At 39.1% G+C, this 22,099-nt stretch overlaps 1 protein-coding gene across 1 annotated transcript in view; it reads left to right on the plus strand.

Annotated features, from left to right (window-relative positions):
* The window catches only part of ttn.2 (titin, tandem duplicate 2), a 324,032-nt gene that overhangs the window by 121,913 nt on the left and 180,020 nt on the right, over window positions 1-22,099 (plus strand). Inside the window, exons 103-121 of the mRNA XM_080198903.1 lie at window positions 794-1,084; window positions 1,620-1,907; window positions 5,966-6,055; window positions 6,470-6,752; window positions 7,097-7,280; window positions 7,417-7,503; window positions 7,616-7,883; window positions 7,970-8,230; window positions 8,321-8,530; window positions 10,037-10,114; window positions 10,228-10,254; window positions 12,161-12,184; window positions 13,340-13,408; window positions 13,936-13,998; window positions 14,973-15,062; window positions 16,019-16,084; window positions 17,844-17,915; window positions 19,541-19,618; window positions 21,397-21,471. Of these exons, the coding sequence (XP_080055029.1) occupies window positions 794-1,084; window positions 1,620-1,907; window positions 5,966-6,055; window positions 6,470-6,752; window positions 7,097-7,280; window positions 7,417-7,503; window positions 7,616-7,883; window positions 7,970-8,230; window positions 8,321-8,530; window positions 10,037-10,114; window positions 10,228-10,254; window positions 12,161-12,184; window positions 13,340-13,408; window positions 13,936-13,998; window positions 14,973-15,062; window positions 16,019-16,084; window positions 17,844-17,915; window positions 19,541-19,618; window positions 21,397-21,471 (2,604 nt within the window). The remainder of the gene's footprint in view (window positions 1-793; window positions 1,085-1,619; window positions 1,908-5,965; window positions 6,056-6,469; window positions 6,753-7,096; window positions 7,281-7,416; window positions 7,504-7,615; window positions 7,884-7,969; window positions 8,231-8,320; window positions 8,531-10,036; window positions 10,115-10,227; window positions 10,255-12,160; window positions 12,185-13,339; window positions 13,409-13,935; window positions 13,999-14,972; window positions 15,063-16,018; window positions 16,085-17,843; window positions 17,916-19,540; window positions 19,619-21,396; window positions 21,472-22,099) is intronic.

Here is a 22,099-nt window from a genome sequence, read left to right on the forward strand (position 1 = left end):
AAAGAATCTTAGGGGGAATTTTCTCCATGCTGAGCCAACAGGTTCAATGGTGGGCAGAAGGGGGAATTCAGGCGGGTGTCCAAAAATAGGTTTTATGTCAGTCTGGATTTCCCACTGATGCCCACCATGGCAGATTGGGGAACCCACTGAAAACTGATTTGCATCCCACTAATGAGGTGCAAATGTAGGCCTGAATAGAATCCCACTCCCCACCCCCAACCCCCAAGTCCAATTCAAGATGCCAGCGGGAAAATGTTATTCTGGAACATGCCTGGAACAACATGGCGTGCAGAAGTCAGGATTCACCTGCTTGGCGTGCCTCTAGTGTTTGGGACGAAAGCTGCCTGGACTTTGGAATGCCATAGCAATGTGTGAGGACCATCTTACTTCTTCAATGGTGGGTTAGTGATGCTGTGGTGCACCTTTTAAATATGGCACCCAGATATAATGGCAGCACACGCCAAATTCTTCACTCTGACTGGCCTGCCCCTTCATAAGATAGGATGCAAAATTAGTAAGTTTAGGCCAGAAGATGGTTTTCCGCTGGGCTCTATAGCAGAAAACACTCCCATTATCACCGCTGCCACAGGACTAAGTTCCAGATGGGAGAATGTTGCTCTTAATTTGTATAACCTTCCACTCTCCACAATCCATCTTGAAGTGAAAGTTCAGATTTTCACTTTTTAACAGATTTCTCTTGTTGAAGCCTAACTTCACTGAATAAATAAAAAATATATCCATACATTTGGGTATTTGTAATGTTGCTCCATCTTGAAATGCCTCTCTTTTACAGATCGTAAAATCCCACCAACCTTCACTAAAAAACCTCTGGAACAAATACATGATACAGAAGGAAAATCTATAAAACTTGAGGGTCGTGTTTCTGGTTCACAACCAATATCTGTAACCTGGTTCAAAGATGAACAAGAGATCCAGCAAACTGAAAATTATGACATGCCATTTAAAAACAATGTAGCAATACTGAACATTAAAAAAGCACATCTTAATGATTCTGCTGTTTACACATGTAAAGCAGCCAATGAAGCAGGCACTGCAATGTTTACTGTGTCAGTTTTGATCAAAGGTTAGTAATGAAGATAATTATTTTTAGTGCCTGATGACAGTGGATAAATAAACAAATGTGTGCAAATTCTCCAGTCGATAATTTAGTCAAATATATTGGGTTTCTTAAAGACTTTACCAGACATCCTTTATTATTCTTCTGTCTAATATGCATTCTAAACTCTTTACTTGTTGTCAGTTGTTATCAACATTTCCTTTAGATTTTGGCCGGAATTCTCCATTTCTTGGACAGGTTACCAGATGAAACATTATGTGAAGTGAAGGTGCTAAACACCTCCAGAAATAGTATTGCCCAACATCAACGCATATTTTGATAACAAATTATAAAGTACCATTAATGTTATCCAGACTACTAAACCCTCCTGGATGAAAGAGGAGATGTGATGATGCGAAACAGCAATAGCAGTGGGTAACCTGAAAGGGGAGAATGGGTATGGACTGGGTAAAATAGACAGTTTGAAAAATCCTTGATTGTATGTTTGATGTTGGCAGGCTTTTCTTTTTAAATACTCACCTGCAATTTATTGTTGTTTTAGAACTTTTAAAGCCTCCTGTCTGTGACATACCACTTAAACCAATGACAATAACCGAAGGAGAGTCATTGAAGCTTAGCTGCCATGTCCATGGGTCTGAACCAATTAAGATACAATGGTTTAAAGACAGAAAAGAAATTAAGCCATCTGAAAGATTGAACATGACCTACAAGGATGGTACAGCTGCTCTGGAATGTAAAACATCTACTAAATCAGATAGTGGTGACTACCTCTGTAAAGCTACAAATGAAGCTGGAACTGTCTCTTGCAAAGCCAAGCTAACAGTCCAAGGTATGAGGTTGATATGAAATAAATTGGCATTGTGATGTGCATACCATAAGGAGGCTACAGCTCTTACTAATCATGTGTTGTTAAGTTTATCGAACCCCTTTAGCCTTACTGCATTAAGAGAAAAATCAGTGGCGCATTGAGATCCATTACTTGAAGCATTGAAACATTGACGTGATCCACACAGCCATATAGGTGACACTGGATCATTGGACCATTAACCAGTTGTTAAGTTTACCATTAGCAATGTCAAAACCAGGCTTTTTCATTGGCCAAATATGCCTCATGCTGCCAGTAGTAATCTTTGATTAGGCAATAAAGGTGTTCTCGCAGATCTTGCAAGCCACTTGGATCAGGATCCTCTTGCTAAGCTAGACGGAACATTTTTAAAAGGAAGAAAACGTTACTTCATACTTTTGAATTCTTAAATCACGTATTTTTTTCTTGCAGTTAAATAGCAAATGCTGTTACATGCTGGTTAACTACATTTCATATCTCACAGACTAAATATATACATATAATAATAATATATAAAACTCTAGCTCTGTTTGATACAATACCCTATTATCACTGCTGCCTTTTAAATGCTACCAAAAAAATCTTCATTTGAAGTTTAATTCCTGATGTCTTTAACCACAATATTAAATTAGTTCATGTAGTTTTAATTATATAAATATGGTACAAGACTTAAATTGTTCTTAAACAGACAATTAATATGTTATTTATTGAGGTGTAATTTCAACATGCAGTATGTGCACAAGGACTTTCATAATTTTTCATGGTATCAAAACGATATCTTAGTCTGTAATCATTTTGTTTCATCTTATTACATAATTTGTACAGGTAATTGGACTTCATGTCTTGCATGAACACATTTCAAAATACTATAAATAACAATCATAGAAATTGGGATCGGGCCATACTTGATTAATAAATATGGAGGCAGCTCTAGCCAGTTTTTTGTTCTTCCACTTAATGTAAGGGTAATAAATGGGGACCTAACACTAACACTAACAAATGGACTCCCAAATCTGAATTCCTATGTTCCCACATGCATAATGCAAAAGTTACCATGCACAAAAATAGACACATTCTACCTATTTTGCAGTGGTGGATGTATTAAAGAAGTGTTTTCAAAGTTGCTAAATAAATATCTTAGCAGTACTTGCACTGAATTACTAACGTTTGTAATGCATTTCATTCATAATGTCCTGAAGAGTTTATTCAAAAATCTCTCATTGGTGAGATATATGGGTCAATCATATCAGTTCTCAAAAAAGAGAGGAAAACTGAACCTCTAAGTAACAACAAGAAGATATTTAACATAAATTTTGCAGCTGTAGACTTGTTAGCATACTTCTTCAATGTTATAGCATATTGCCAATGTCATGTCATAAGAACATAAGAACATAAGAACATAAGAAATAGGAGCAGGAGTAGGCCATCTGGCCCTTCGAGCCTGCCCCGCCATTCAATAAGATCATGGCTGATCTGTCGTGGCTCAGTTCCACTTTCCCGCCCTCTCCCCATAACCCTTAATCCCCTCTCTTATCAAAAACCCATCAACCCGCGTCTTAAAAATATTTAGCGAGGCAGCCTCCACCACTTCAACGGGCAGAGAATTCCAGAGATTCACCACCCTTTGAGTGAAGAAGTTCCTCCTCAACTCCGTTCTGAACCGCCCCCCCCTTTATCTTGAGGCTGTGCCCCCTAGTCCTACTGTCTTTTTTGAGCGGGAAGAGTCTTTCCACCTCTATCCTATCCATCCCATTCATCATCTTATACGTCTCAATGAGATCTCCCCTCATTCTTCTAAACTCTAACGAGTACAAGCCTAGTTTATTCAGCCTCTCCTCATAGCTCAACCCCCTCAACTCCGGTATCAGCCTAGTAAACCTCCTCTGCACTCCCTCCAAGGCCAAAATATCCTTGCGCAGGTGCGGCGCCCAAAACTGCACACAGTACTCCAGCTGCGGCCTCACCAGTGCCCTATACAGCTGCAGCAAGACCTCCCTACTTTTATATTCAATCCCCCTCGCTATGAAGGCCAGCATGTCAAGGTGGATTTCAACTTTTTTCACATATTTATTATTTATAATGTACATTTTTGTATGTTTGATGGTAGAATGTTAATTTCCCACTTTTCACAAGAGAAAATTTGCTCAGTTCTACATACACAGATCAAAATATTTGGAGGAGCATGTTATTCTTGGAAAGGAAGATGTCAGTGATCGGATCCATCAAACAACTTAGGGACTTCACATGCATCTAAGTAACCTATAGATTCCAAGACACATTACTTCTCAACAACACAAACTTGAAGAACCACATCTGGCAATACAATTGTCTCATGAAACTCATAATTGGATGAAGAGATGAAAACTTCTTTCACATCATCAATGCAGAATGTTCCATTGGAGATTTTTCACAATCTTTAAAATTTTTAATTCATCCATTTTTATGGTTGGAGGCAGATTTAGTATCTACTATCAACACCCCAGTCTCAAATGAAAATTATTTTTCATAGACCCTTGGAAGAGATTTCTTAGAAAAAAGCCCCATTGCTGTTTCAATGTTATCAGCTGGAGAGAAGTGTAAATCCTGCTGATGATATCCTAAAATAACTGTAAATGGATTTAAAACCTGGCAGGGATAAAGGGCAACATTGGGCTTTCAACAAAGGCCAGATCATAAATTTTGAGTTAACTGAAAAATTACACGTTTCATTTAACTTGTATTGTTTTCATATCTGACACTTTCTCAGAGACGTAGTGACATAATGCAAATCAAAATACCCCAATGCAGAGCTGTAGCTGCCCAGTATTTTGTGCCTTAGCAATCCATATGTGAACTGAAAAAAAACCTTTCATCTGCATCTGACTTAAATCATCCACTAAATGGTAAGGAATTAGATTAAAATTAAGCACCCTACAACTTGTATATGTAGAAGGTTACAGGAGGAATAACAGGAGATTTTAGTTTCATGTAAATATAGTTTAAAAATTGGCAAGTCATGTTGCAGCTTTATAGAACCTTAGTTAGGCCGCGCTTGGAATATAGTGTTCAATCCTGGTCGCCACATGACCAGAAGGATGTGAGACTTTGGAGAGGATGCAAAAAAAGTTTTACCAGGATGTTGCCTGGCATGGAGGGCATTAGCAATGAGGAGAGGCTGGAGAAACTAGGTTTGTTTTCAGTGGAACGACAAAGGTTGAGGAGCGACCTGATAGAGGCCTACAAGATTATGAGGGGCATGGACAGAGTGGATAGTCAGAAGCTTTTTCCCTGGGTGGGAAAGTTAGTTACTCAGGGGCTTAGGTTTATGGTGCGAGGGACAATGTTTAAAAGAGATGTGTGAGGCACGTTTTTTACTTAGAGGGTGATGGGTGCCTGGAACTCACTGGTGGAGATTGTGGAAGCACCTATGATAGTGAGTTTTAAGGGGTGTCTGGACAAATACATGAATAGAATGGAAATAGAGGGATATGATCCCCGGAAGGGTAGAGGATTAGTTCAGTTGGGCAGCATGATCCATGCAGGCTTGGAGGCCTGAAGGGCCTGTCCTGTGCTGTAATTTTCTTTGTTAGTTCTTTATAAATTTTACACCATTATGATTGTTGAATAATGACAATCATTTGAAGTAAGCAACAACTGCACTGAACCACAGGGTATAAGATGCAATTCACTGTTCAAACACTACTGCTTCTTTATATTGCTAGCATAGGTACAATATAGATTCATATAGACTGAATTCAGACTCAGACCTTCCCTAACTACACAATAAAATAAAAGAATTGGGTCTCATTGCTCCTCTGCAGCCTCAATGCCAACCCTAACTCCAGATTTGCATAGACAGACTGAAATCTGCATGGAGGTGAGATCATGTTTGTAGCATAAATGCGCACCAAAATGCTTGGCCAGACTTTTAAATCTTCAAAAAATATATTTTTTGTAATCATATTATTTACTCCTGGCATATTCAACTTGTTTGCTTGTGAGAATTTTGACGTTGTAAACTAAAGCAATGCCATTCAAAATAATTTTAACATGCTCTGGTTTAGAAAAAGCTGCAGCAAAGAAAGTCGTTTCTCCACCACAGCCAGACAAGATCTTCTTCATTGAGAAACCAAAGAGTGTGAAAGTAATAGCAAGTAAGTGCACTTTGGAATACTTCCTCTCGTGCATAATGTTTATTAAAAAGAAACATTTCTGAATAATGCAAAACACGTCAAAGCAAAAATGAGCAAGTAATTACAGCGCTACACTATTGACTGTCAACGAGAAGGTATTAGGGTAAATTTTTATCTGAAAGTAGATTCACATTCATTCTTCTAGAGAAAATTAATTACTTTTGTTGGGTCACTCAGCAGAAAGAGAACGCAAAACAGGGTTCCGTTACTGTATCATTTAAGCACATAACGTTACGCATCAAGTGAAATGTGAATGCCTTTTTTAAACAAAATAGAACAACATCAAGTTCATAGATGTTTGGTGGGAAAATTATAGAGAGTAGAAGTTTAAAAGACATTTTCATTGATATTTTTCATTTATATTTTACATTGCAGAGGGTGTAGCAACATTCATTGCAAAGGTTGGTGGTGACCCAATTCCAAATGTTAAGTGGATGAAAGGCAAATGGAGACAGATTAACCATGGTGGCCGAGTTATTGTACAGCAAAAGGGACAGGATGCCAAATTGGAAATTAAAGACGTGATAAAAACTGATGCTGGACAGTACAGATGTGTCGCGTCTAACAAATCTGGCGAAATTGAAAGCAGCGTAAGTTTGGAAATTGAAGAGAAGAAAGAAGTCATTGTTGAAACAGACTTCAGAGCTAAACTGAAGAAGTAAGTATGTTAGATTTGGTGAGATTGTTTAAGGTTCTGATTCAAAATATGAATGAACAAATGATATTTAAATGTAGTGTTAGTCATTTTAAAATTACTTTTCCTGATTACCAGAAAAAATAGTGAACGTTCATGAAGTTTAATGAAACAGAATTTTTTTTCAGTCCAACAGCTTTATTCTCAATTTTTTACTATTTCATTTTGTATGGAAATTGGCAACATAATTTTATAGAAGAACATCATTGACTTTAGTTTTGGTCCACGAGCTTGTATATTTTATTTAATTTACATTTCATTTACAATGCAGTAATAATGCATTAATATATGTCATTTATTTTGAAAAGAACACCTTCCAAACAGAAGGAAGAAGAAGTAGACAAGGATATTGACATTGTAGAACTGCTAAGGAATGTTGATCCGAAGGAATATGAAAAGTATGCCCGCATGTATGGCATTACTGATTTCCGCGGTCTGCTTCAAGCCATTGAACAGCTGAAAGCCAGCAAAGGAGATGAAACTCACAGAGTGGTGAGTTACTTCCTGATCATTTATCTGTGTTAATACTGTGGTGTATACTACAGTTTTTATGCAGAATAAAGATCTTACATAATCATTATGCTGTACATTTTTGTAATTGCCTTTAACTCATTGTCACTTTATTAAGGAGTTGGAAGAACATGAACGAGGCCCTGAAGAAGAGGAATTCAATGAACTCATCCAGTATATCCAGCAAAGAATAGAAAAGGTTGAGGTAAGATCTGCGCTACAACGAATTAATAGTGACCTTGAATTGCATTCTAATATAATGTTAACATTGTTTTGCTTCAAATGACTATTTTGTTAAAAAAAATTGTTCTCTGCAGCCTATTGAATTAATCAAGGACATTGAAGATCAAGTTGTACGTACAAATGGGGTTGCAGTATTTGAATGTGCAATAAAGATAAACTATCCTGAAATCAAACTTTCCTGGTACAAAGGAACTGAAAAGTTGGAATCAAATCACAAGTATGAAATTAGTATTGATGGTGACATTCATCGCTTAAAGGTCAAAAACTGTACACTGCAAGATCAAGGCAACTTCCGCATTGTCTGTGGCCCACATATCTCTAGTGCTAAACTGACTGTTGTCGGTAAGTACCGTTTGCAGTTTTAATTCTGAATATTCTTTCCTCTCATTAACTCATCTAACTTATTTGCATTGCACTATGTTTTCCAGAACCTATAGTTGAACAGCACCTTGAAAATCTTTCTGGTAAGGAAGGTCACATTTGTATCATGGTTTGCCAGTTTTCCTTACCAAATCTGAAAACGGAGTGGTTTAGAAATGGTAGAAGAATTGAGGGCCGTGGCAGATATTCCATAGATGTTGTGGATAAGTTGCAGAAAGTCACTATTAGTGACTTGAAACCAGAAGATCAAGGCCGATTTACTTGCAAGTTTGAAGATCTTGAAACATCTGCTGATCTCCACGTTGAAGGTTTGTGGTTTAACCAAATGATCGTAACTGAGTTGCACTTAGATTAGTTTTGTACAAGTGTTATATTGTTTCTGTTCTTGTGTGTTGTAGCACAACCAATTGAATTTACAAAGACAATTCAGGATATTGTGGTGAAAGAACATGAATCAGCTGTGTTTGAATGTGAAGTGTCCTTTGATGATGCCATTGTAACCTGGTTTAAAGATACAGTGGTGCTTAAAGAAAGTCCGAAGTACAGTTTCAGAAGACATGGACGACGACACTTTATGACTATCCATAACGTCACAACAGAAGATGAAGGTGTGTACAGTGTAGCCATTAAACATGACACTTTTAATACAGTAGTTATCTATACAAATCTATCTGCATACTTGGGTTAAGGAAAAGCAATGAAGATATGTTAAATGTATAGAATCTTGATTAGGCCACAATTAAAAGTACTGTGCACAGTTCTAATCTCCATGGGCAGATTGGGCATTCTGTATGCTGTCTACCCACCCTTACCTGCCCTGTTGTGATTTTACCAGCAACCATGAGACATCATGCAGTCTTGCCTGTGGGTCAGTTGAGGCCCTTAGGTGGGTTCCCACTTTAAGGGCAAGAGGGGTTTGCATCCATTTCAAGCCCCCATACCTTTTGATGCCCCTGACCCGCTCACCACCATTATTCCCTTTCCAGCCAGCCTGTCTGCCTGACTGCACCCCTCCCCTCACCCTCGTCAATGACACTTGCCAGTCTGGTCCCAGTGAGGCCCCAGACTTGCTGTCACAGCTGCATTTTGGCATGCTTCAGCCTGGACCCCCCTGCAAATCCAACATTACTGCTTCCGGTGCCACTGCTGCAAAGAGAACTGCTGGCCATTTCATTTCCCAGCAGTTCTCTGAGGAGGGCCTTCTTTCACAAGGGGAGCAAGCAGGTAGGCTTGCTCCTAACATTTATGCCAGTGTTGGGCACCCAGCCCCAAAATTCAGCCTCATGTTACAGGAAAGCATATCAAGGCACTAAGGGAGGTACAGAAAAGATTTACAAGGTTGATGTCAAAATGGATAGCTTTCCAACATAAGGAAAGAGTGCTCAAAAAGGTAAAGGCTGAAAGTGACCTGAAAGAAATGCATAAAAATAGGGAAGGGTTGGATGGAATAGATGTAAAAAAAAGTTTCACTTGTGGAGCTGTTCAAATCTAACAGTCTAATAGCCACTAATAAGGAGTTCAGGAAAAGCGCCTTTACTCAGTGAGTGATTAGATTGTTTAACTTGGTGCCACAGAAATATTTAAGGCAAATGGCACAAATGTATTTAAGGGGAATTGGCATAAGGGGGAAAGGTGGCATGTTGGCACAGTGGTTAGCACTGCTTCCTTACAGTGCCAGGAATCCGGGTTCAATTCCGGCCTTGGGTCACTCACTGTCTGTGTGGAGTTTGCATGTTCTCCCCAAGTCTGCCTGAATTTCCTCCGGGTGCTCCAATTTCTTCCCACAAAGATGTGCATGTTAGGTTGATTGGCCATGATAAATTGCCCCTTAGTGTTGGGGGACTAGCAGGGTAAATACCTGGAGTTATGGGTGTTGTCATCGCAGGCTCAATGGGCCAAATGTCCTCCTCCTGCACTGTTGGGATTCTCTGATAGAAGAGGAAGGATATATTGATAGTGAAATGACGTAGGGTGGAAGAACCTCATGAAAATCATAAACACTAGCAAAGAACTTCTTTGTCCTGATTGGCCATTTTCTGTGCTGTGAATATTACGCAATACTGATTTAAAATAGGACGTTGGTAAATATAGGAATATAAAATTGTATTTTTCAGGGGTTTATTCAGTAATTGCTCAACTTGAACCAAGAGGTGAAGCTAAAAGTACTGCAGAACTTTATGTATCAAGCCAAGGTAGGTGCAATTGTAAATTAACACATCTTTTTCATAAAACTTTTTCATAAAACTAAAAGGTTTCCTTTATAATTTTACTAATTTTCACTGATGCTAAAATCTGTTCTCTGCAGAAATCACCTTGAAGCCCAGAAAACCTGGTGGGTAATCTGTTTCAAAAAAAATGTTTTAGTCTACTTAAATTCTCTTTAATGCTGCAGTGAAGTACATGCAGAACTAATTATTTTCATCTTCACTGAGGCAAAAGATTTAATTGTGCAAAAATGAAATGTGGCAGTATCAAGTAACTTATTTAATTAATTGCAAATATTTTTATTTGTATTTTTTCTTTATTTTGTGTTTAAAGCAATAAGCATGTACAAGAGAAGCCAGTGATCAATAATTTAAAAGCTGCCACTGGCTTGTCTATTTGTCAATGATGTTAATATTCTTGTTCAAGTAGGTCAAATATTAAAATCTGAAATACTATTTAGAAATTTAGGCTGGAATTTTGGAGGTGGAAAGGGCATGTCTTTTAACAGGATTGTGGCAGACCAAAACCCATCAGCCTTCACATCTCTGCCAGAATTAAGTTCTGGGCAGCAAGGCCCATGGTGACTTTCCATTCTGGCCTTATTGAGATCCTTAAGTGGCCAACTAATGACCACATCACCACCAATAATCCAGCTGCAGGCCTGTTGCCATGCAATGTGCATAACACATAAAACTTGTGAAACCAACTTGTCAATTCCATGGGTGGGGTAGGTCCATCGTGGTTCTTCAATCAAAGATGCCTGATCAAGTGACTGGATATCAGGAAGGGAATGGCCTGCTGTGACCAATGGCTCTGCCCTTGCTGTCAATCCCCTTCCACTGCTCTCAGCTAGACTGCATCCCTCCCCACAACGGCACCCCGCTCCTCTGCATTATTTACCTGTGGACTGGGTCGCTCCGCCATTCAGGGACTGTCCATTCAGCAGCAGCAGCCATGGCCTCTCCAATGGTAGCGCTCAGTACTAGAACTGTCATCCTCTGATTAGCTGCCAACTCTTCGTAGGTGTGACTTCCATCCCCACGGATTTGTTTCCAGGGGAAGGCCCACCAGTGGGCTTGCCACTACCTGTTTTATCAGCAAATTCCCCCCCTCCTCCCAAAAAGAAACACCCTAGTTTCATGCTGGTCTCATGCTGGCTCTGCAGCCAGCAGACGAGAACTCCAACACCCAAATCAAGATTCCTCTCTTAATTTCATTTCTTACATTAAATAGTTTAGTAAAGTAATAATGTGATAAATGTGCAGAAAGAATGGAAGAACAAAACCTAATTACCATTCTTATTGTATTGTTCAAATGTCTTTGATATTGGAATTCCATTTGGAAAAAATTGCCGGTTACAGATAAGCAAGCACATATTGTGGAAATGTTTTCTCAAGGATGTGCTGGCCTTAGACAGGGTCCAGAGGAGGTTCACAAGAATGATCCCTGGAATGAAAAGCTTGTCATATGAGAAATGGTTGAGGACTCTGGGTCTGTACTCGTTAGAGGTTAGAAGAATGAGCGAGGAATCTTATTGAAAATTATAGGATATTGCGAGGCGTGGATAGAGTGGACGTGGAGAGGATGTTTCCACTAGTCGGGCACAACCTCAAGCCAAAGGGGCGATTCTTTAAAACTCTTTGCCGCAGAAGGCCAAAGAGGCCAGGTCATTGAATGCGTTTAAGACAGAGATAGATAGTTCTTGATTAATAAGAGGATCAGGAGTTATGCAGAAAAGGCAGGAGGAGGGGGAGACGGAAAATGTCAGCCATGATTGAATGGCAGAGCAGACTCGGTGGGCCAAGTGGCCTAATTCTGCTTTTATTTCTTATGGTCAAAGGAGTCTTGTTCAGTTGTTTATTTGTCAGAATCACGTTTTGAATTCTTGCCACATTTTTCAGCAAATTTTTGAAGTTCCCCTGTGTCCTGTATCCCACTTCGTGCCCTTTTCAATGAGCTGCATTAACGTATTTTGCTTGACTTTTTGGAATTATATGTTACTAACGTATGTTTCCCTAATTTCTATGTTGTAGAAGAGGAAAAGAAAGAAGAAATAGGTAATGTGTTTATATCCTTTGCATCTCAATGAGCTAGAGAGATGATTAATTTCTAGGCATACCAACAGTCTTAAAAAATTAATAAAACAGAATATGCTGGAAATACTCAGCAGGTCTGGCAATATCCATGGAAAGTGAATGGGTAGAATATTAACAGGCAAGGGGGTGGTGGGCTTGGGTGTGGAGTGTGGATCCAGTCCAGCCCTGATTTAGCACAAGCTGTGCCCAGGTAGGGCATGAGGGGCATAACCAATGGGGAGGAATGAGACGGAGACAGGACTGGTGAGGGGGTTGAAATGCAAAAGGGTAAGGTGGAAGCAGAACTTAGAGTGAGGAGGCAAGGAGATGCAGTGAGCAAAGGTCCAGAGTGCAAGGATCAAAGTCTGTCCAGGGGAGGGTGAAAGACTGTTTGAATGCCGTTTGACTATAGCACCAGGACCTTTGACTCTATACAGTAACGGTGTGGTGTATGACGTCCTGCCCACCTCACCATGAGATTTGCCAAGCGTCTCACAGATGCGTAATTCGTGGGCTGAAAAGCAGAAGATCTTACGTGTTTAGCTGTCTGGCTGCCACCATTGGATATTGGAGAACAGAAAATTTCACACACAGTCTTCTTCAGCTCATATCAGCTCACAGTCTGAGTATATTTTATGTAGGAAACAATAAAAATATACAGTTACATTCTGACATTTGAAATAGTTAATCATTCAGAAAGATTTAGCATTTTTATGTAAATACCAGCCTTTTCTGCTCTTTCTGTTGATTTATTTTAGGAAGACTTTCCTTTAAACAGGAGTGATTGTTAATAGGCAAACTTATTGAAAGTGACCATGCATGTGAGCTAGTTAGTTGAAATGTAAGGTTGTCTGGATAATCTTGCGTTAATGACAATATCAATATCTCTAGCAGTGTTGATTTAATTTTCTTTTATTGTCAAGCTTACTGAAGTCAGTTTCTCAATTATTTAATTAGCAGTCACTGTGGCACAGTATATTGCCAAAAATAAGCTTTTTAATTGAAATTATTTTACTAAATTTAGAAATTTCTTGTTTTATGTTGTAAAAATATATTGTCCTGTCTCAAGTGTTATTTATGAAATATGATCTGTTACTGGCAATGAGCTAATAAAAAATAATTCTTTTGAAATCACAGAAAGAGTCAAGATAAGTGAAGAGATTGCTTACATGATTGTGGAAGAAGAGAAAGTCAGCCATTGGAAAGGTACAGACAAATTGAGTTACCTTGATTAAGTACCTAGTCGGTTAGGTCAGTTGACTAGATGGCTGGTTTGTGATGCAGAATGGTGCCGAATGTGTGGGTTCAATTCCTGTACCAACTGAGGTTATTCATGAAGACCCTACTTTCTGAAACTTGCCCCTCACCTGAGGCATCGTGATCCTCATGTTAAATCATCACCAGTCAGCTCTCCCCCTTCAAAAGGGAGAGCAGCCTTTGGTTATTTGGGATGATGGTGACTTTAACTTTTGCCTAGCTGCAACTTATTATCTTGCCTTATTCAGGAAGAATGAATAGATAGGTGCCTTAGATAGCTACTGCTGTTCATGGAATTGCATGGAACATTATCCAGCAGTCTTAAGAAGAAGTTTTTTTTTGACAACTTTGGTGCTTATTAATTCACTGAAAGGGGATCAGCACATCATAGGTTGTCATTCAGATTTCTTAAATGCATTTTATTCCTTTGTGTAACCAAAAGAAAAGTGTGTAACATTAAAAATGCTTTTTTAAAGTTCCTGAGGCTCCCAAGAGAACTGACGACATTTATGTTGAAGACGAAATTCATGTAACAGAAGGTACAAAAATGAAGTGTTGTGCCTTTTTAATGTGCGCTTTCAGTGTTTTTATTATTTTAACTTGACGATTTATTTTCTTTAAATAGTCCCTCTCTTGTTCTTTTTCTTTTCCAATACTAATGATGTACTTTGCCGTCTTTTTGTTTCTTAATTTTTGCTTAACTATTGCATAAATTAAGTCTCTTTGAGTGTGTGCGTTTGTGGTGGTCCCCATATTTTAGAAAATAATTTGTTCAACAGTGGAAGTCTGAATGTGGTCAATTACCTTGTACTTCATTGCTATGTAATTTGTGTAAAAAAAACCCAAGAAAATCCACCAGTTATTTGACAGAAAACTGAACTTAAAACAATTTAAAATCTTAATATTTTTAATAATGAAACTAATCAGTCTGAAACCTTATTAAGTGGTAAGCATGTGAATTGTGAAACTCAATCTATGTTGTCCAACCTTCTATATCATTAAGTATGATAAGCCTTTGCTGCATTTCCTTCGAATGTCTTTTGTCAGTCGTGCTCTCAGATCATGGTTAAGCCTTTTCTATGTGTTAGTTTTTCTTCTATTTTCTTTGAACATTTTCTTGTGTCTTTTTCTGTACACAACATAACCAAAAATGAAACTGAACTAGAAAAATATGGAAACATTGATAGTGCGAAGGTAGTTTGTAAAATATTAAATACATTTCATTGCAAATTATACATCAAGCACAGAATAAACTTCTCATGAGACTGCTTATTATTTAACACATGATTTTAAATTCTGGAAACATGAAGGAACCATTTGGAATTATTAAGAATATAGCAAAGGTAACAATTTGATAGTTTTCTTGCTGTCTGACCAATATACATCTGAAGTGCATTTTTCTGCAAAATATAGGATGTGAGAGCACAGAGTATTTGTTAATATAGTTTGTTAAATGTGTATAAATATCTTCTGTTAATTGGTGTAATCTGCAATAATAATAATTTCTTTAAAGTGCCTGGATTTGCCAAAATACCTGAAAAAGTATCTGAACAAGCTTTTCCCCCTCGGACTCCTATTGTACAGGAGACAATACTACACAAAGGTATAAAGAGCTTGTGCTGTGTTTACAACAAAGCAGCTGTTTGTGATCTTGTTAGTCTTCTATTGTGTTTTCTCACAACAAAGGCCAGCTTCTTGTATTTACCTTTGCTTATTTATTTACGTACCACTCTTTGAGATTTGGTGCGGTTTACCAAAGCAGATCTTGTACTTTTTAATTGCTACTACCTGTGTAGACTCCTATTACTGATCATTTTTGATGTTTTGTGCAAAGTGTTTAACACTGTCAACTCTGTGTTTGTTTATATTTTATTGAACTAATTTAAAATTGTGTGTCTTTTAAAAATTGTACATGTGCAAGAAAGTTTGGATTCACACTCAATCGGGACTAATAACCTTTACATGGCATAAAGTGCCAAGAAAATATGACTTCAATAATTTGGATTACTAACTCTTCCGTAAGCACTCTAGGGCAAATTGAACCAGTTGGTATAGCAAAATGTTTGAAGACCAACCCTGGAATTATTTCTACTGCAGCACTTCAAATTGCACTTTTGTCAGATTGCTAACAGGACAGGAGCATCATCTTTTGAAAACTGATGCAAAGAACCGATGCAATCGTTAGATCTGATTGCTGGTGATTATATTTTTGCAGGAACTAATTACAAAAGAGGTTTTAGTGCAGATCCAACAAAATATAATGCAGTGTGACAGATTTCATATTTCACCGCCATCTCAAACATATTTTGATTCCAGGTTTAACAATTAATTGGGAATTTTTGTATATATGCATTTTCTTTCACTTCCAACTGGTAAGATTTGTAATTATTGTTGTACATTTAGAGCTGCTTCTCGTATTTTTGTGTCAGATGACTATGCTTTATGTTCTAGTTGTTGTAATTATGCTTTTGTTCCATATATGTTGCTTAATCTTTTAAACATCTTCTAAGTTAACCTTCTTGAATGTAATTTATCTAAAATTCAAAATATTTTTTAAAGAACATGCTGTTGAGGAGGTTACGCACATTACAGTTTCAAGAAAGGAAGTAGTGCCTCCAAAAAAAGGTATGGAAATATTCATAGTGTATTTTTTAAATATCTTAGTGAAAGAAGAAGGCACAGGACTTTGCTGGATTTGCGACTTGACTCTAAGTGTGGAATTTAATGTTATGCCTTAGTAGCCAGGGTACTTTTAATCAAGCAAGATGGTGGTGGGTGGGACGCCACTGCTTTCCCACCTATGCCCCAATTACATCCAGGGTAGGAAGTGTCATGGATGACTTTCCTCTACTGCCACCAATTGAGGCCTTTAAGTGGGCAATGAGTGCCCACTGAATTGCTGATTTGAGGGCCTGACTTCGGGAAGGGTGGAAGATTTGCTGAGATTCACTACCCTCCCCTTGATGCTGACCCACCCCCACGTCCTATGTCCCCTGCTTCGTCATCATCCGCCTGTGGAGGATCCCTCAGTGATTAAGGCCTTGGTTGGGTGTACTGCTGGAAATTGCCACCACTCATGTGGGTGCTGCTGAGCAGTAGAGCAGCCGGCCTTTGGCTGCTGGCTTTGGTGGGCGAGTTCTACCCTGGGGTCCTTGTTCCAGCACAGGCCCACAGCTGCCCTGTTGATTACCTGATTGGCATTTAATTCAGCTGGCCTTCCCAAAAAAGAGTCAACGTAGAGCTTTTACCAGCAAGACTCCATTACATCCATTAACTACACTCCATCCATGTATGTTTTCAATTACACATGAACCTTCTGGATATTTTAAGGTTATTTCTCAATGAGCCTAAATGATTTTAGCTGCATCTCTTCATATAGTGTTCTTTATGTATCCCAAACTGCTTTTCTATATTGCATATTATAGTTTTATTTATCCATTAAGTAGAGGGGCACGTTGCATTAGAAACACTGGCCGGAATCTTGTGGAGGCAGTTGGGACCCTGGTTACCAGCTGGAAAACATGGCAGGAGCCAATCATCACCGCTTTTAGGGAAAGCATCTTGCTCCACACAAACACTCAACAATGTCAGCAGCGGTTTTACCTTGGGATCAAGGACTCCAGAAGCAAAAATTCACCCAGCAATAGCTGCCAGCCAATCAGAGACCAGAACAATGGTGGTAACATTGGTAGTGGTGGCTGCTGCCAATGTAACACCCACCCGAAGACCTGGACAGGCCAACAATGTGTGATGGTGGGAGGGATGGTACTGGGGAAGGTGTTGAGCAGCAAAGAAGGTGGGGTGTTTCTCAGTGGGCACCCCCATCCCCCCTGAATGTTGGCTCCCTCGACCTGACTCTCAGTACTTTTGAACGAAACACCCCCATCACAAGAGACCCCAAGTATGGCAATCCCCTTTCCCCCTGCATGCCGGTAATTTAAAATAGCTTAAGTGGGCATTAATTGGGCCACACATCGGCATTTCCACCATGGACTTATTTCTGGTGGAGGTGGGAAGATGGCAGGGTATCTATCTGATTAACAATCATATTCACCATGCTATTGGAGGTAAATATATGAAGAGTTACAACTAAAATAATTTAGATTAGTTGAGAAATAGCCTTAAAATATCCAGAAGGTTCATGTGTAATTGACCTGTCTTGTAGCTGCCTTGCTAATTAAGTAGATTGCTTAAGGCAATAATAAGTTTTTGTATAGTAGAATCACAATACAAAGTGAGAAATTATTGTGTGAATGGAGTATGATTGTACACTGTGCAATGCATTAGATGGATCTTTTGTGTTTAAAGCTAAATGTATTTCTGTGTTAAAATGTTCCATGTGCAAGTCTTTGATTTTTTTTGTCCAAAATTGAATTTCTTAAAGTGCCAGAGGTTCCTGGGGTTCTTCCTGAAGAAGCGAAACCAGCTTTGCGAAAAGAGAAGGTTGCTCCAAAAGGTACAAAGGAGACCACGTGTTGTATATTACACATTATCTTTTGATAAGTCATGCATCCATCTTGTCATTACCATGCAAAATATTTATCTTTTGGAGGCTTCAAACTGCTGGTGCTTAGTTACTTGTCAATCTTATTTTACAATATTCCATTGCTGAACTGTGCTATTTCTCTGCTAGAATTAGAAATAATTTTGATTAATGTCTTTATTATTAGCTAAGCATTCAGATGCAGAGGCTGAGAAATTTAGCTCCTTAATGCTTACTTTTCCATGCTTTACGAGAACCAATTTTCTCCAAAATGGCTTGCTTACACTTCTGGTGCGAGCCACGCTGTCACATTTTGTTGAGGGTATTAGAGCACATGCAGGGAGCATCTGTGAGACATTCGTAGACATCAGTCAGCATGTAACATTGACTACTTTTAAGTTAGTTGATTGATTTCTATTGGCTGTACAACATTTGCCGAAAGGTTTAGTGGGTTTCCATTAACTACCATTCCATCCATGTATGTTTTCAATTACACGTGAACCTTCTGGATATTTTAAGGTTATTTCTCAATGAGCCTAAATGAATTTAGCTGCAACTCTTCACAGTGTTCTTTATGTATCTCAAACTGCTTTTATATATTGCATATTATAGTTTTGTTTATCCATTAAGTAGAGAGGCACGTTGCATTAGAAACACTGGCCGGAATCTTGTGGAGGCAGTTGGGACCCTGGTTACCAGCTGGAAAACATGGCAGGAGCCAATCATCACCGCTTTTAGGGAAAGCATCTTGCTCCACACAAACACTCAACAATGTCAGCAGCGGTTTTACCTTGGGATCAAGGACTCCAGGAGCAAACATTAACTCAGCAATAGCTGCCAGCCAATCAGAGACCAGAACAATGGTGGTAACATTGGTAGTGGTGGCTGCTGCCAATGTAACACCCACCCGAAGACCTGGACAGGCCAACAATGTGTGATGGTGGGAGGGATGGTACTGGGGAAGGTGTTGAGCAGCAAGGAAGGTGGGGGGTTTCTCAGTGGGCATCCCCATCCCCCTTGAGTGCTGGCTCCCTCGATCTGACTCTCAGTACTTTTGAATGAGACACCCCCATTACAAGAGACCGTAACTATGGCAAACCCCCTTCCCACTGCATGCTAGTAATTTAAAATAGCAGCGGTGGGATAAGACCCTTAAGTGGGCATTAATTGGGCCACACATCGGCCTTTCCACCATGGACTTACTTCTGGAGGTGGGAAGATGGTAGGGTCTCCACTCGACATCCTTTTATCTGATTAACAATCATATTCACAGTGCTATTGGAGGTAAATATATGAAGAGTTACAACTGAAATCATTTGGACTAGTTGAGAAATAGCCTTAAAATATCCAGAAGGTTCATATGTAATTGACCTGTCTTGTAGCTGCTTTACTAATTAAGTAGATTGCTTAAGACAATAATAAGTTTTTGTATAGTAGAATCACAATACAAAGTGAGAAATTATTGTGTGAATGGAGTACGATTGTACACTGTGCAGTGCATTAGATGGATCTTCTGTGTTTAAAGCTAAATGTATTTCTGTGTTAAAATGTTCCATGTGCAAGTCTTTGATTTTTTTTGTCCAAAATTGAATTTCTTAAAGTGCCAGAGGTTCCTGAGTTTCTTCCTGAAGAAGCGAAACCAGCTTTGCGAAAAGAGAAGGTTGCTCCAAAAGAAGGTACAAAGGGAGCCATATGTTGTCTATTAGCATTGTCTTTTGATAAGTCATGCATCCATCTTGTCATTACCACGCAAAATATTTCTCTTTTGGAGGCTTCAAACTGCTGGTGCTTAGCTACTTGTCAATCTTATTTTACAATATCTGTCATTTCAATTGTTTGCTGATGCATTTGTGCCATTCCATTGCTGTACTGTGCTATTTCTCTGTTTGAAGTAGAAAAAATTTTGATTAATGTCCTTATTATTAGCTAAGCATTCAGATGCAGAGGCTGAGAAGTTTAGCTCCTTACTGCTTGCTTTTCCATGCTTTACAAGAACCAATTTTCTCCAAAATGACTTGCTTACACTTCTGGTGCGAGCCACGCTGTCACATTTTGTTGAGGGTATTAGAGCACATGCAGGGAGCATCTGTGAGACATTAGTAGACATCAGTCAGCATGTAACATTGACTTGATACAAGTGCTGCCAATATAGAGCTGAACACTCCAATCAGCAGCCTCTCTTAAGCTCACACTGTGAGCCATTTGGCATTTAGCAATGGTACATGGTTAAGGGATCAGCAACTACTTTTAGGTTAGTTGATTGATTTCTACTGGCTGTACAACATTTGCCGAAAGGTTTAGTGGGTTTCCATTAACTACCATTCCATCCATGTATGTTTTCAATTACACGTGAACCTTCTGGATATTTTAAGGTTATTTCTCAATGAGCCTAAATGAATTTAGCTGCAACTCTTCACAGTGTTCTTTATGTATCTCAAACTGCTTTTATATATTGCATATTATAGTTTTGTTTATCCATTAAGTAGAGAGGCACGTTGCATTAGAAACACTGGCCGGAATCTTGTGGAGGCAGTTGGGACCCTGGTTACCAGCTGGAAAACATGGCAGGAGCCAATCATCACCGCTTTTAGGGAAAGCATCTTGCTCCACACAAACACTCAACAATGTCAGCAGCGGTTTTACCTTGGGATCAAGGACTCCAGGAGCAAACATTAACTCAGCAATAGCTGCCAGCCAATCAGAGACCAGAACAATGGTGGTAACATTGGTAGTGGTGGCTGCTGCCAATGTAACACCCACCCGAAGACCTGGACAGGCCAACAATGTGTGATGGTGGGAGGGATGGTACTGGGGAAGGTGTTGAGCAGCAAGGAAGGTGGGGGGTTTCTCAGTGGGCATCCCCATCCCCCTTGAGTGCTGGCTCCCTCGATCTGACTCTCAGTACTTTTGAATGAGACACCCCCATTACAAGAGACCGTAACTATGGCAAACCCCCTTCCCACTGCATGCTAGTAATTTAAAATAGCAGCGGTGGGATAAGACCCTTAAGTGGGCATTAATTGGGCCACACATCGGCCTTTCCACCATGGACTTACTTCTGGAGGTGGGAAGATGGTAGGGTCTCCACTCGACATCCTTTTATCTGATTAACAATCATATTCACAGTGCTATTGGAGGTAAATATATGAAGAGTTACAACTGAAATCATTTGGACTAGTTGAGAAATAGCCTTAAAATATCCAGAAGGTTCATATGTAATTGACCTGTCTTGTAGCTGCTTTACTAATTAAGTAGATTGCTTAAGACAATAATAAGTTTTTGTATAGTAGAATCACAATACAAAGTGAGAAATTATTGTGTGAATGGAGTACGATTGTACACTGTGCAGTGCATTAGATGGATCTTCTGTGTTTAAAGCTAAATGTATTTCTGTGTTAAAATGTTCCATGTGCAAGTCTTTGATTTTTTTTGTCCAAAATTGAATTTCTTAAAGTGCCAGAGGTTCCTGAGTTTCTTCCTGAAGAAGCGAAACCAGCTTTGCGAAAAGAGAAGGTTGCTCCAAAAGAAGGTACAAAGGGAGCCATATGTTGTCTATTAGCATTGTCTTTTGATAAGTCATGCATCCATCTTGTCATTACCACGCAAAATATTTCTCTTTTGGAGGCTTCAGACTGCTGGTGCTTAGCTACTTGTCAATCTTATTTTACAATATCTGTCGTTTCAATTGTTTGCTGATGCATTTGTGCCATTCCATTGCTGTACTGTGCTATTTCTCCGTTTGAAGTAGAAAAAATTTTGATTAATGTCCTTATTATTAGCTAAGCATTCAGATGCAGAGGCTGAGAAGTTTAGCTCCTTAATGCTTGCTTTTCCATGCTTTACAAGAACCAATTTTCTCCAAAATGACTTGCTTACACTTCTGGTGCGAGCCACGCTGTCACATTTTGTTGAGGGTATTAGAGCACATGCAGGGAGCATCTGTGAGACATTAGTAGACATCAGTCAGCATGTAACATTGACTTGATACAAGTGCTGCCAATATAGAGCTGAACACTCCAATCAGCAGCCTCTCTTAAGCTCACACTGTGAGCCATTTGGCATTTAGCAATGGTACATGGTTAAGGGATCGGCAGCTACTTTTAAGTTAGTTGATTGATTTCTATTGGCTGTACAACATTTGTCGAAAGGTTTAGCGG

The sequence above is a fragment of the Carcharhinus amblyrhynchos genome, chromosome 11 (assembly GCF_965287045.1).
Source record: "Carcharhinus amblyrhynchos chromosome 11, sCarAmb.v2.hapA, whole genome shotgun sequence".
NCBI classification, from domain to species: Eukaryota; Metazoa; Chordata; class Chondrichthyes; order Carcharhiniformes; family Carcharhinidae; genus Carcharhinus; species Carcharhinus amblyrhynchos.